The 14,869-nt window shown below is 40.7% G+C and overlaps 1 protein-coding gene across 3 annotated transcripts in view; it reads right to left on the bottom strand.

Moving 5' to 3' along the window:
* LOC119730229 (serine/threonine-protein kinase 36-like) overlaps positions 1–14,869 on the bottom strand; it is a 40,033-nt gene that overhangs the window by 4,611 nt on the left and 20,553 nt on the right. For 2 of the 3 annotated variants that reach the window (XM_038203032.1, XM_038203033.1), the window contains exons 14-28: positions 14,745–14,850; positions 13,611–13,761; positions 12,503–12,636; positions 12,081–12,188; positions 11,182–11,280; positions 10,612–10,706; positions 9,862–9,925; positions 9,176–9,286; positions 8,340–8,476; positions 7,034–7,199; positions 6,208–6,311; positions 5,294–5,499; positions 2,973–3,046; positions 2,209–2,350; positions 851–1,035 (exon numbers count right to left, since the gene is read on the bottom strand). In XM_038203032.1, the coding sequence (XP_038058960.1) occupies positions 851–1,035; positions 2,209–2,350; positions 2,973–3,046; positions 5,294–5,499; positions 6,208–6,311; positions 7,034–7,199; positions 8,340–8,476; positions 9,176–9,286; positions 9,862–9,925; positions 10,612–10,706; positions 11,182–11,280; positions 12,081–12,188; positions 12,503–12,636; positions 13,611–13,761; positions 14,745–14,850 (1,882 nt within the window). Of the gene's footprint in view, positions 1–850; positions 1,036–2,208; positions 2,351–2,972; positions 3,047–5,293; positions 5,500–6,207; positions 6,312–7,033; positions 7,200–8,339; positions 8,477–8,963; positions 9,021–9,175; positions 9,287–9,861; positions 9,926–10,611; positions 10,707–11,181; positions 11,281–12,080; positions 12,189–12,502; positions 12,637–13,610; positions 13,762–14,744; positions 14,851–14,869 lie in introns of all 3 variants that reach the window. The other variant, XM_038203034.1, reaches the window with a different exon arrangement.

Here is a 14,869-nt window from a genome sequence, read left to right on the forward strand (position 1 = left end):
GTCCATGTGCGTTGATTCCTTAGGCTACGAATGCTGAGTGTGGCAATGGAGAGGCAAGTATGGTTGCACATGTGTACAGTGGGCGGGGCCTACAAATGGATCGTTCCATTGTCAAACTCAAATGAGTCAGAACTTGGATTTGATTCACACTAAGTATTAACTGGGAATTCACACTAACTGACTCATGACTTGTGAGCAAATGAGAGTTATTAAAAGCTATGGCTCGGAATGGTAAAATTAACCGCACTATCAAGTAAGATCAAAGCTTCTGCACTGTGAAATCAAAAATCCTCTTTATGAGTTAGGTGTGGCTCTAAAAAGAACTGGTATTGACGTTTTGAATATGATGGCATGTAGGATCATTAGCTTTTCATGCATTTTGCTCATTTCCAGTAATAAAAACACTCAAAATTCAAAGATGTTTAAAACCAAAACCTGTTAAACTTTCAGCTCAGTGGATATTACACTCTTCAAGAAATCAGTGAAAAACCATGCACAACGTTTTCATCACGAAACATGATTCGTCCGTTGCACTCTATTTTTCCAAAAATCAGTCAACTGACAAGTTGTTGGAAATCAACTACTTTTCTTGATTTCTTCTAAATGACAGCAACTTGAGCAAGCCAGATGGAATAATATTACGGGGTGTTTAGTATCAGAGATCCTTAATCCAAGTAAGCTTTTTGATTATAATTTTGAAATTTACTTTTGGAATAAATGCAAATGATCCTATATGCCTTTAACACTTAAACAAAATCCGGAATTTCAAAAAATCAAATGATTCCTTGAATTTTCAAGACCAGGATTTTCAAAACAATCTCACAAACATGACAGAAATGAACTTCTTCACCTTTTTGACATCCGTCTCTTGGTTAGTCAGGCACCCCAGCAGTGACGTCACTAGGTCCTCTCTTTTCTTGAGGACTGCGTAGAACCCGTTGGAATGTCTCATGAGATTACCCAGCATGCCACAGGAGCGGGCCTGGACCGTTGCATCTTTGCTGCTGAGTAGCTGCTGCAGGCATGCGTAGTCACCTACAAGCCAAGTCAAGAAGGGGAACATTTAGCAACAATCAGACAAAAAAAATCATCGGTATGAACTCTGGCTGGACAAGGGTATTTATTCATTTATTTATGTTGAATTTTAACTGGGAGTCCCATTCAATGGAATCCACTGGTCTCCCATGGGCCCAGTATACATAAAAAACGGTTCTTTTCAGAACCACACATTCTCACAAAAGAGATTTTGCCACATGGTGCTACCGCAACAATTTATCTTATTAATACAAAAAACACCAACAATGGACATTAAACAGAAATACACATTCAAAACGTAAACACATCAGGTAAATCTTCCAAGTATGAACTGAAAGGGCTCGCCTAAAATAATTACGAGAAACGTACCCCCCCCAAAAAAAATAAGTGTGGATAAAACAAAAGGGTGGTGGTGAGGAAGACGGCCAAAGCAATTTACATTGTAGGAATCCTCTCATTTACAAATTTGAATATTATTAAAAACTGACTTGCCTTATAAACAAACAAAGCAATTAAAAAAAAACAAATTGGCTGAAACTTAGAGACTATAGCGATAAAATAAATAATTTTCAACTGGTGCTAATTCGACTGCTATTAAATGCATAAATTATTTTTGTGACTTTGTCTAAACTTCAAGCAGAAAACAGTCTTCATGAAAGCTCAATGTTTAGAAATCTGCACAGTTTCTGTTTTGTAAATGTGAATTCTCTAAGTCATCACCTCGGCATGGTTCAAGGAATCAACATTAGGCAAAAAAAAAAAAAATACTCGGTCTCTGGTCAGCGCGCGCGTCGATTTTAATCATGCGCGTCAACCTTTTTTTTCCCTTCAAATTAACGCGGAAGCTACAACAGCGCCCTCTATTGCCGCGCCTCCTCAAATTTTTGTACCAAGGAGCACCAAGGAATGGGGAAATTGCACCAAGGCAAATGGTAAAGGGCACCAAGGCAAATTATGGAGGACACCAATGTATAATGAGGACACAAAAAAGCAAAATAGTACCCACCTTGTCTGTACAATACAAGCTTGAAAAAAAAAAAAAGCCACAAAAAAAAAAAAAAAAAAAACCGCGTCGCCGCATCAATTCCGGAACTTCGGTTTGACCAGAGACCGACTATTTTTTTTTTGGCCTTATCTTCTCTGTCTCATTGTCTCATGCCTTACACATCTAACCTTTTTGCCCCTGCAGAACCTGTTTCAGCATCATCAGATGCACGGCTGAACTCCTGGCAAGATGACTGCAGATGCTAAGGAGATCACCTTGGACTTGAGGAGGACTGTCAAGGGATAGTAGGGATTTGAGGAAGGTATCAGCCTGTCAGGATAAAGAGGATTAAGACAAAGAGGATTAAGACTGGTAATCTTACAACTTGAGGAGGACTGTCAGGGGATAGTAGGGAGTTAAGAAATCCTAAGACTTGAAGAGGACTCTCAGGGGATAAAAGGGGTTTCAGGAAGGGATCAGCCTATGGGGATTAAGAGGATTAAGACTGGTAATCCCACATCTTGTTGTTGGGATAGCAAGAAGTTGAGAAAGGGATCAGCTTGTTGGGATTAAGAGATTAACAAAGTGACTGGTATTCCCACAACCTGAGGAGTACTGTCAGGGAATAGTTAGGGAGTTCAGGAAGGGATTAGCTTTTGGGATTAAGAGGATTAAAAAAGTCACGCTAATCCCATGATTTGAGGAGGAATGTCAGTGGATAGTAGGGAGATGAAGAAGGGATCAGCCTGTAGGGATTAAGATGATTAAAGGAATGGCTTGTAATTCCCTGGACGTGAGGACTGTCCGGGGAATAGTAGGGAGTCAGGAAGGGATTAACCTGTAGAGATTAGGATGACGTGAAACAATCTACATGTGGGTCATTTTGGAGTTCAGGAACAGTCCACATGGATAAGGAGGGTGACAAAACTGGGAAATACGGTGTGCAACTCACCTTTAATTGAGTGACTGCTTCTGCAAACTCAGTGACAAAGGCATCATGACTCAGCACAAATCTTGACAACAAGCCTGACAATAAAAAGTTGGTTCCCGGAAGGTTCGTCAAAGACATCAAAATTTCAAAATTTTGAACAGAACCCTTTTGTAGATTTTTCAATGGCCTAAAGTCGACTTTCCAAAAAATAGATACAAATATGCAAAAACGCATCAAAATAGTTTATCGACATTCAAATTACTTCTTATCAGTGACCAGCCCCTAATTGGTTTTAAACATCCCAATTCTAACTGCACTTTGTACAGGGGTGTGATTGGAGGGGAAAAAAAATAGCTGAAAATAGCTGAACCTGTAAATAACCGAACCTGCGAGCGCGTAGCGCAAAGCCCTTACGGTGTGGGGTCCGGGGCCCGCCCAAGGGCCCGCGGAAAAATTTTGAAATGTAGATGCTCTGTGCATGTGGTGCATTTTAAAGCCTCCTGGCATGCCTGGGCCAACTATTGGTCAAAAATGTTTTGCAATTTATGCATGTTTTTAATTCAACTTTTCCTTCATATTGGCTTGAAACTGCCTAAATGGCCAACTTGTATATGAAAACTGGGAAATTCGACCACGTTTTCCATATTTTAACTCCATACTGCAGATGATACACATCGTCATCGCGTGTCCCGGCTTCTGATCGAGTCGCCTAATTTCTGCCCATTAACCATGTGTTCCATCCAAATCCATTTCCACGGATTCGTAACCCGAGGATCGGTCTTGTCAATGTCCGTATCAAACTCCGAACCTCTTTGGATAATAACAGTTATTAACACATTTGTGTTGCACTGACATCTTGCAGAATTAATAATGTCAAAATACATTCGAAACATTTGAAACGACACCCTAACGTACGTATCAGCATTCAGCGGAATACATGCAGCAGGATGCGTGCATGCAATGAAATGCACACATGAACTTTGCCCCGCATGATGCCCTCTACCATGTCTACTGGCGCGGCACGGCGACAATATACTAGTCTTATTTCAAGGCTTTATATTTGTAACAAGACGATGTTTACAGCAAGTTATTGTGGAGATCATCGCGTGTCACTACATGCATAGACACAGGAACGGCCGCAAAGAGTCCCAACGCGCTTCATGGCGCATGTGTGAATATTCATATTTATCTGCAGCCAATCACAGCGCAATGACTGTTGGTTCCCCGGATGCTGTTTACATGTTGTGTACAATACATTGTACACACGCGGCTTCGAGCTGAAAAATGCATGCACATGGCATCGTATAGTACTGTACACACGTACGTACATATGTACATTGTACATGTACGTAACCGTATGTACATGTACATTGAATATTCGCTTGCGATTGCACGCATCCCAGAGCTACGTGTACGTTGTAGAGAGCGGATCGTGTGCGTACGGCGGCGGCGGAAAATAAAATAAACGGAAATAAAATCAATGCTTACGCGCGGGGGAAAAAGCGGGGGGAAAAAGCGGGGGGAAATCTGGACCATCGGAAGAAAAAAAGCGGAAAACAAAATGTGGCACACTGAACAAAAAAGCGGAAATCCGCTAAATAGCGGAGATTTCACACCCCTGTTTGTAGTTGGTGCTGTGTGTGTCTGACTTTGCACATGTGGCACGGAGCATGGGTCTCACGGCCAGTTTTAAAGGTAGAGTATATCATTTGCAGCTATCCGAAAAGTAACTGACAAAATTATTGTTGAAAAGCATACTTGGTTTAGTAATGGCAATAAACTCCCTGTGAAATTGTTCTTTCTGGCATGCTGTCATTTTCAAGAAAACAATAACAGAAGGTCATCTCCAAAGATGCGTCTCAAGATGCATCTTTGTAAATTTCCGTTGGTAGTTCGTTTTTAATTAGGCAAAGCCGTGAATGAGTGCACCAAGCATTGACACGCGTGCGAGGTTGCTATAATTCGTTGGTTCTGTGTGTGACATTGCGTAACTGCAATCGGCTGAATGAGAACGTGTCCCGGATGCTGATTTGGAGGGCAATTCAAAACATGGCTTGGCAACTTTGAACTGAAATCCAAATTGTTTTCTCGGAATATACAGCATTCATTGAGCTGAAACTTCATAAGGTTAGTTGTTTAGCACCCTTTTTTAGATTTTGAGCACTATTGTTGCTTCAAACGAAAAAAAAAAATGCACAAATGACAAATGATCTATTCCACGTACTACCGTTTACACACTGAGCGGTGTTTAAAGGGCTGCTTAAAACCACCAAAGTGATGGGTTCTAAATCAATAACACACTGTCTAAGGTATTTATGAACACATATTTATGCAATACTCACCTAGTGGTACCTCCATATCCTCAGGTTTGAGGTACAGCATGCAAGCGTTGATAAGTCTCGTCAAGACGTGGCTCTGTTGTAAGCTGGACAGAATAGCTTCCATCAACATGTCGTGAGTGTCCAACGCAAAGGGAAAACACAGAAGCTGAGAAACGTTGAGAATGATGTCTACGACCATGGAAGATAGGTCCTGCTCACTGCCGTTACTGAAATACAAACATCAGAGTATGATATCGCGACAGTTTTATGACAGAAGTTGAAAACAACTTTGGAGGAGTCTCAATTTTTTGGGCTACGGCTATGCATATGTGAATATGCAATCAAGCCTCAGCCGAGTCATGTGGATGCGGCTCTTGCATCAATTTGTCCCTTTATTAAATTCAATAAACATAAAATTGGGTTCCAGATTGGCTGCTATAATTCTGGGTGCAGTTAACAAGAGAATAAATATGTGCTTTGGTGGTTTTTAAACAAGTACGTTGAAAATCGGCTTGGGGCCTGAACGCTGATGATGACCTGAGCCGAAATGCAAGTCAAAAATTATAAATTTCCAACGATTTTGTTCAACAACTTTACTTCATGTTTTGTGAAACAGCCCTGTAGCTATGTTTATGGTATGGTGTGAATTTAGGAATCTATGAAATACGGACTCATAGTATTGTGCATGCCTATGTGAAGATACTTAGGAGAGTGACAGGTCACGTTTGAGGGTTCAACCAATAAAAGGGCAAAAGGTAGGAGCAGATTTCATAGGAGTCAAAATTTCATGACACTGGAAAACGTGTTTAAAACCAGTAGGTGTTTTATCAACCGTTTAAAACCACCCACGTGACGGGCTCTCGACCAATAGAAATGGGTAAATGGTCTGATGAATTTTGATTTAAAAGTAAAATTAAATGTCCAAAACTACTGACCTTGCAGCAAGGAATGCTAGGAAGTCCCTTGAGAGTAGAGTGGTCAGACTTAGCATGACAACACCGTCAGAATTACAGAGCAGGGGAACACACTGGTAGGGCTCCTAATGACGTCAGGAAAAAAAAAATTGAATCACAACTTTCTTAAGATGTACAACATAAAGTATGACAATTTGATAAAAAAAATTCTTTGCACTCTATAAAAATAAACAGCATAATGTCCATATTTCTTGGAGGCCATTCCGATTGGAACTGTAAAATCTAAACTAGGATATGTCCACATTTTCAGGGCTTTTCAGGATAGATCTAAAATTTCAAGACGGGTCACAAATTTCAAGATGCATACCCGCGCTCTTAAAAATATATATGGAGTTTTCAATTTGTACGCTTTGTTTTAACGAAAATTTGTATGTTTTGTTTTTACTTTTAATAGTCCGATTTTGGGCATCTACAACCCTCTGAAAAATGGCTTTCATTTTGCGCACAAATGAACCCGCCCTGCGAGACCCGATTATTGTCTGGCAGCTAAAAATTCACATTTTGTGAAGAAATAATTAAACAACAATATGTTGGTGGTTTTCTTCGTTTGGTGTCTCATTCAAAAGTGAACTACTTTCATATTGATAGGAATTTAGGAACTGAAAAAACAAAAACCCAAATTCTCTTTCCAGCGAGTTAAAACTTAAGAATATCACAGGGAATCGTCTTTAAAAGATGCACTTCAAAAACTGAGAAAGACTTTGCAAAATGAATCTTAACAAAAACCCAGACCATTCAAAGACTTGACTGAAATTGCAGGACTTTCTTGGATGATCTTGTCCTGTACCTGTGTGAAGACGATGGTGACAATCTGCAAGGAAGCCGTGAGACCTGATGGTGAGATGAGACCCCATTGTGGCTGGGAGGTGATAGGCCCACAATCAGCCAACTCATCCTCTATGTCCTCAATAGGAAAGTCATCAGGCTGGACGGCCCCTAGGGTCTGTAATAATCTAAGGAGCACACGACAAAATCAAATCTCCCAGTTTGCGATATTGTCCAATATATTAAGCCTAACCCTCCTGGGTATTTTGGCTAGAAACCCTGCCGATGATGCAGCAACATGCAACACTTGTCTAAATGACAAGCCTGCTCAGTGTAGCAAGTGTAACAATGAGAGCTAGTCCCATTGGACAATGTCACTGCTGTAAGCTGATCACCAACTGCAGCAGCATACAGCTGTGACATTGTTCAATGGGACGAGCTCTCATTGTTTCACAACTGGCCGTTTATGCACCGGTGTTGATGGCTCAATGCAGCGAGGTCCTACAGACTATTACACCTGTTGCACTGTGTTGCGTCTGGCACGGTTAGGGTTAATATAAGTTATCCCGCGAGCGCGAGTGGAACACGGAATAATGTAGTGCGTCTGTGTCCCACATACCACGAGGCCGAAGGCCGAGTGGTATGTGGGACACAGACGCACTACATTTTCAGTGTTCCACGAGTGCGAGCGTGATAACGAATTTATCTTCAAGCAAACTTGACGCACAGTAAACTTAGACCATCGCTTTACACGAACCTTTACGGTTTAGCGCATGAAGCTGGAATGTCGCTCGCTCCCTGGAATAGCGCAATACGCAGGGTGCGATATGGAATGTGCAATACAGCCTCATATCACACTGTTGTTGCCATGGATCGACCAATCAGAACCGAGGATACAAGTATGCTTGAAGATAAAGGTACATATATATATGATCATCTGCATTTTGTGGATTTTCTTTTTGGAAGCAACAAAATTGCTAGAAATCTTGAGTACAGTGCATTACAACAAACCTGTTCAAGCTTTAGCTCAGTGGATACTATACATCTTGAGACAAAAGCGAAAACATATGCACAGTATTTTTTGGTTCCCGTAACCAGGTAACTGGATTCCGTTGCTAGCACAAGTAAAACGTGTTTCCATGGGCACACCTTCAATGATTGTTTTCTCTTGACTGATACCATTTCAGGTGGAGCAATTTCACAGGGTATTTGGTACCAGTCCTATCTTCACTTTGAGCAAAGCTATTTTTCTCATGAAATTGCTAGGTCTATTCACCAATTACCAATTTTCCAACAAATACTACCAGGTTTGGAAGTAACACACCCACCTATGCCACAGCTTCTGCCAGACACCAGACTCTATCAGCAGTCGGCTTACTGCGCTGGGACCGACACTCAGGAACTGGCATAGGAGGAGGAGTAAACCGTCTAGTACCCCGTAGTCAAATGGGCATCGTACACAGATCTGTGGACAGGAACCAGTCAAAGATTGAGGAGGTAGATCTCACAATGCAAATCTATGCTGTTATCATTTTCATATAAAACAGTCAGTTGTCTTGGAAAAGTTTCATTTTTTTTTTAAGGTAACACCCTTTTCTCAGTTACACCCAAAAAAAGTTTTTTGAAAGATTTGACTTTAGATATTTGAAAAATTTAGGACTGACTTCATATGTAAGTCAGTGAAAGATCAACGGTCTGAAGTCACAATGACTCCAGATTCTAGTAAATGGAATATCAAAATATATATAAAAATTGCCTGCCAGAAACCAAACCTCGCTCTGAATCCTTTGAGCTTGGCATGACTCAGTAATACCGGCTTGACACTTTTGCAGATTTTAAGACTAACCTGACTGAGATCCGTGAGTGCTGAATGGACGGCAGCTAATAAATCATCCGTTGGCATCTCAATGGATACACCATAGAGCCCTCTATATGACCAAACCATGACTAACCTGACTGAGATCAGTGAGTGCTGAATGGACGGCAGCTAATAAATCATCCGTTGGCATCTCAATGGATACACCATAGAGCCCTCTATATGACCAAACCATGACTAACCTGACTGAGATCAGTGAGCGCTGAATGGACGGCAGCGAATAAATCATCTGTTGGCATCTCAATGGATACACCATAGAGCCCTCTATATGACCAAACCATGACTAACCTGACTGAGATCAGTGAGTGCTGAATGGACGGCAGCTAATAAATCATCCGTTGGCATCTCAATGGACACACCATGGTATAACAACTGACTGACCAGCAACGCTGCAGCAGTCTGTCAGAACAACAGGGAAAAAATAGCAATCATTGAAATCATCCAGTAGCGTAGCATGGGTCCGGGATGGGGGGGGGGGGAAACACTTCATTAGGGCCTTATTTTCTGGAGGGGGCACTCAATGAATTATAACCATTAAAGCTAATTTTTGCCTTCCAAAATTTCTTGCGGGATAGGGGGGGGGGGGGGGCGGGGGGAGTGTGGGGTATTGCCCTGCAATACCCCACCTCCGCATTAGTTACGCTGCAGAAAATGTCTCGTGCCCCATTTATCCTACCCCGGATACCCAAACGATAAAGAAAAGGGGTGTCTTTGTTGGCAGGACAAATTCTTTCCCGTGCCAAGTTTCACTAAATAGCTGAAACACAAAAATACTCTAAGTTATTTTTCCTTTTTAATAAGCATTCATCATTGTTTAATAAACATCTGTAGCAGTTTTTCTATTTGAATTTCTGTATAAACCTTTACAAGCTAGAAACATTAACATGACTGCTGCTTTACAAAAAATAACATTAAAACTCAACTTCTAAATTTGACTGATTTTATTGACGATCTGGAAAGAAAAATGCCTTTACCGTTTGACTGGCAACCTGCGAATCCAGAAGAATTGCTGCAAATATGACACTGCTCTGGACCATGCTGTGAAATAGGTCGACAAAAAGAAGAAATAAGCAGGATTTTAGTTGCCATTCATGTTTGTTTTTATACTTCAGGAAATATCCATGTTTTCATACTAACAGGCATTTTTCACTTAACTTTAAAAAACAACTTTACTTTAAAAATTGAGAACTTCGACAGATTGAAAAATTTGAACTTATTTTGAATTGGCCATAACTCAATAAATATTTACCTGATTGGAAAGATTTTTTTGGTGTTGAAAAGCTAATGAACTCTCTATAAAATGTATATCGATATTTGCGAGGTACTTTTTTAAAGCTGTGAAAAGAGGGGGTTTGAGGGTTTGGTTTTTATGAGACACCCTGTAATTGAGTAGTCAATAACAAGTCTGAGTCACTCTGAAAGAGTCTTTCTGAAATTTTTTTCAATGTGACTCAAATGTTTGTCAGGAATAGTGTGCATTAAACTGGAGGTTTTGTGTTCATGCCCCAAGCCTCAAGTTATGTAACTCTCTGACTTAATGTGAGAACAAGTTCTGTGACAGACAAAACAAGACTTGGTGATGTCTTCAACTGTACGATGTTAACATTGAGGTATACATGTATGCAGTGCATCTTGCAATGTCTTCAACTGTATGATGTTAATGTTGAGGTATATGTAATGCCAACTTACAGATGGTGGTGTGATTGAGTACATATGATACTTACCACTGAGGTATGTCCCCCAACTGCGTGATAATAGTGGCAAGGGTCTGCAGCGTCATCTCGTAGACGGTGTTCTGGTACATGTCTTCTATTTCAACCTGCAATTGTGATGCATAGTTACTAATCTAGGCTGAATGTTTGAATTGTGAAAAGGTACATAGATTCATTTGCTCTTGGTGCAATTTTTTCCGTTTGCAGCAACAAAATTGCTCAAAATCATTGATGAACCAGCTCACACATACCATCAAAATCAGTCACAAAGAGCGACCTCTATGGTGCACTAAGTGAACCCAATAGACTAATTCTGAGGGCTCACGCGAGTCACTCACAGGTAATATGCACGCTCTCCAGGCTCCATCGACCAATAGGGTTACCAAAATGGGCACGCGTCTCGTCTTAAAGAACGCGTGCAGCATGTACCTGAACGTGGTACCACTTCAAAAATGGCTTCTACTTTTGTTCGCCGAATAGTCCATAGCCCAGCTTTGACTCAAATATGAAAAAAAAGGTTAAGGACTTCCTCAATGCCACACCAAACTACTTGCAAATGGAATGATACAAACAGATTCATACCTTTCCTTGAAGGATCCAGAGAAGGATAGAGATGTAATCCTGATTCAGAGCGAGATACTCACAGAACTCCTTGGAAACTTGGCAACAAAAGTACACAGTCTGCAAGAAAGAGGGAGGCGCACACATCACCAGTTATCGACTTGAAAACTGTGTTTGATAGTGAGATTAGTTCTGTTCCACAATAAAAGTAATTCACAATAAAAGTAACAATATCAAGTAATATTTTTATGACTTTCTGAAGTCTCAGAATGAATGTATTTCAGTTTTACAACTTCTACATGATTGTAGTGACTGACTTAACCCTAACAATCCCCATCCAGCCAAACTCCAACACCAGGATTTGTTGGGATCTGTTAGGATGAGTACTGCAACAGTAAACCGATTATGCTGTACATGGGGTTATTAGGCATACCACATATAGACCGAGTCCAACTCTGTTTACAATGGACCACATGGTGTTGGAATATGCAAGGATGAGGAAGGTTCCTAGTAAATCACCCTAGGGGGTTAGGGTTAATGATAATCAAGATGTCAAAGTTGGAATCCAGAAAATTTTGGACTGAAGCAATTGAAATGGCAACTTCTAGCATTCTGTCCAAAGGCCTGTCGATACTCAACGCAAAGGGAACGTGAACGCCAATTTATGACACCACGGCAGGTTTTCGCACTGCAAATTTGCAAAAGTTAAACATATTTCAAATCTGGCAAATTTCAAAGCAAATGTTTTATGACTTCAAATTCTTGCATGAAGTATGAACAGACCTTAAGAGCTCAACTTTTAACATGTATAACAAGACACTTTTTTTTGTTCTTTGACTTTTTTGTGATAGACACATGTTCAAGTTAACCGTCGTAATTCTCGATAATTTGCTAATAAAACAAAGAGAAAACTAGGATACCTTTAATGCATTCTCGCACAGGACAGGACTTGTCAAGAACCTCAGGTAGTTGTGTGTTAACTCCTTGTGTTTGGTTAGAGAAAGTTGAGTTCCCACACACTTCGCCATCTAAAATGACAATGTAAAAATCACATTAAAAAAGGGATTACGGGGAAAATAATTCCCTAGTTTAAAATTTTTTTTTAGAAAAACACTCACAAACTACTCGAGTAGGACTCGAACCCACGACCTCCTGCTTGCTAGTGCAGACGTCTTACCACTCAACCACCGAGCTTTCCGGGGACAGCTTGCTGGTTCGAATCTGATATAGCAGCGGGTACTGCAACCAAACTATTCATAAGATGGAATTTAGGCCCGGGTGATGTACATGTAAATTCAATATTGGATGTTGCCCTTCACCGAGGTATTAATTACAGACTTACCTGTCGTTTGCCCTGAACACAGGAGTCAGCACCCATTGGTATGAATACCAGTTCAGCTAAGCCGCCCACTGCCATGCCACATAGCTCCTCCCACCGGGCTGATACTGCGTCTAACTGACTATCAGGTAGGCTACCTAGTAAATGGTTAAAGGTCAGATAGTGATAATAGTTAGAATACATGAGGAAGGAATGTGTGGTGAACTGAATCTGTTCACTGACTGCTGCCTTGATCTTGACTCAGATTTTTTTCCCCAGAATTGTTTACACTTATATTAAAATCAATTTTACATTGTGCATTTTTGTTTTACCCCAAGTGGCTTTTGTGAGTGCATGCAGCAGCTCTGTGAGTCTGAGAATAGATCAAGAGGATTCCATAGTTTGAAAACAAAAAGATATCATGGACTTCCATCTCCATCCCATATCAGTCTACCTTTAAAGCTCATTGGTCCCCTGCTCACTGGTCCCACCACTATACAGTATTCATTTGGCGAGTCTTATTCTACCCAAATTTACCGGTCCCCTCTCTACTTTTCCAACATCCATCCTCTTGGGTTTCATTCTACCTAATTCCACTGGTCCCCCATGCCATTTTCACTGTTCTCATGTTTTTTTTATATTCCTGCACCTGTCACCACTTCATATTCCAATTATTAAATCTTGTTGGTTCCACTGACCTTTTTCTGGGTTCTACTGTCATTTATACTCCTATCTCTACTCAATTATCATCAAACCCCACTGGTTCCCTACCCACTGGTCCCTTGCCGACTGGCTCAACTGTGACCAAGATCAAGTGACATCTGTATGGTAACCTTTGTTTGACTATCTGTGCTCATACCCACAAACGTTGACTATTTAGTTTCAGTTTACTAATCACGACCAGCTTTCCAAGGTAGGTCACATGGCTGGTTACCAATAACAATGCATATCAAATTACACAACAGGGAGCCAGGAGAAAAAAAATCTGTGTTGACCATTGTTTTTAACAGAGATGCTCAGATGATGTTGTTAGTATGTAGACATTATAAGTTACGTCACAAATCAACCACTAGTCGACCAATCAATGGTCCTTAAATTGAAGTTGTTTTTGGAATACTGCCACTGACTCTACCTTGCAGTTTCTTCATGACAATGGGATCGTCCATCAGGCAGGCCAGGAACGCTGGGACAATGTCAGCATGGGCTGAGGCAAGACTAGCGTAGAATCCCGTGGAGAACTCCGCAGGGCTGCGATCCATTGCTTCGCATTGGTAGATGAAACACTGAGGAAAGATAACACATGGTTGACAAAGATTTGGCCATGAGCCCCAACTAAACGTCCTGATTTGATTGGTCAATGCATACTGTTTGATTGAAATTACATTACAATACCCTAAATCCTCAGGCTGTTAGTTGTTATTCCCGAAGGGAGAATTGACAAAAAGAATTGTTCTACATGTAAGTGGCACTGACCAGTAGGAAGAATGAAACTTGTAACAAATGTATTAAGGTGAATACGTCCGATTTGTATACAATATTTGTCTGCCTTAATGCAAATGGAAACCAAGGCGATTTTTTTTGTAACTTGTTTGAGTCTTTAAAATTAATGTGAGGTTTTGACCTTCACTGATGAATTAACACTGTATACTCAGTGTGTTACCTCCCGAGTGAAAGTTTGAAAAAATCACTCGGGTGGGACTCGAACACACGACCTCCTGCTTTCTAGTGCAGATGTCTTACCACTCGACCACCGAACTTGCGGGATCGTTTTTTTTTTCAAGTTTCACTCAGGAGGCAATACACTGAGTATACAGTGCTAACACGTTGCAAATTTATCTTATGAAAAGTCTTTAAAATTACTAATATAATAATTAAAATGTCAATTCATAAAGAAAGGACTTTTTCCTATTTTGACACCCCTATGTACTTCAATTGAACAATCCAATGCTTTGGTCTTTGACACGTGGTGGTGACACGCGGACACATTGAGTATCTTGAGCGCAGGGTCTTTTCGAGCTGTGTAGTACAAAGCAGCAATGTTAAATATTCTTTGAGAACAATGAAAGGTGATGTTCCTGGGGAACATGAGGTGATGTACTCCGCAGAGCCCATCAGGTTGTCATGCATGCACTCTTGCAGTATGTCACGTGAAGGGTTCTCAACCAACCAAATGTCACAATCGATGGACCAATGACAGATTTGTTTGTATTTACACAAAATTGGCACACCAAGCTCCATGTATAGTTTTAATGGCTGGGATACTCACAACAATTGTTTGAGCTCTTAGTTGCAGTGTGTCGTCCTGTTTCACATGTAGTAACCATGGCAACACATCGGCGTAAGACAAGGCTACCTCCATGATGGTCTTCGCTCTGTTTAGAAAAATCATTC

The sequence above is a fragment of the Patiria miniata genome, unplaced genomic scaffold, assembly GCF_015706575.1.
Source record: "Patiria miniata isolate m_02_andy unplaced genomic scaffold, ASM1570657v1 HiC_scaffold_22, whole genome shotgun sequence".
In the NCBI taxonomy this organism is placed as follows: Eukaryota; Metazoa; Echinodermata; class Asteroidea; order Valvatida; family Asterinidae; genus Patiria; species Patiria miniata.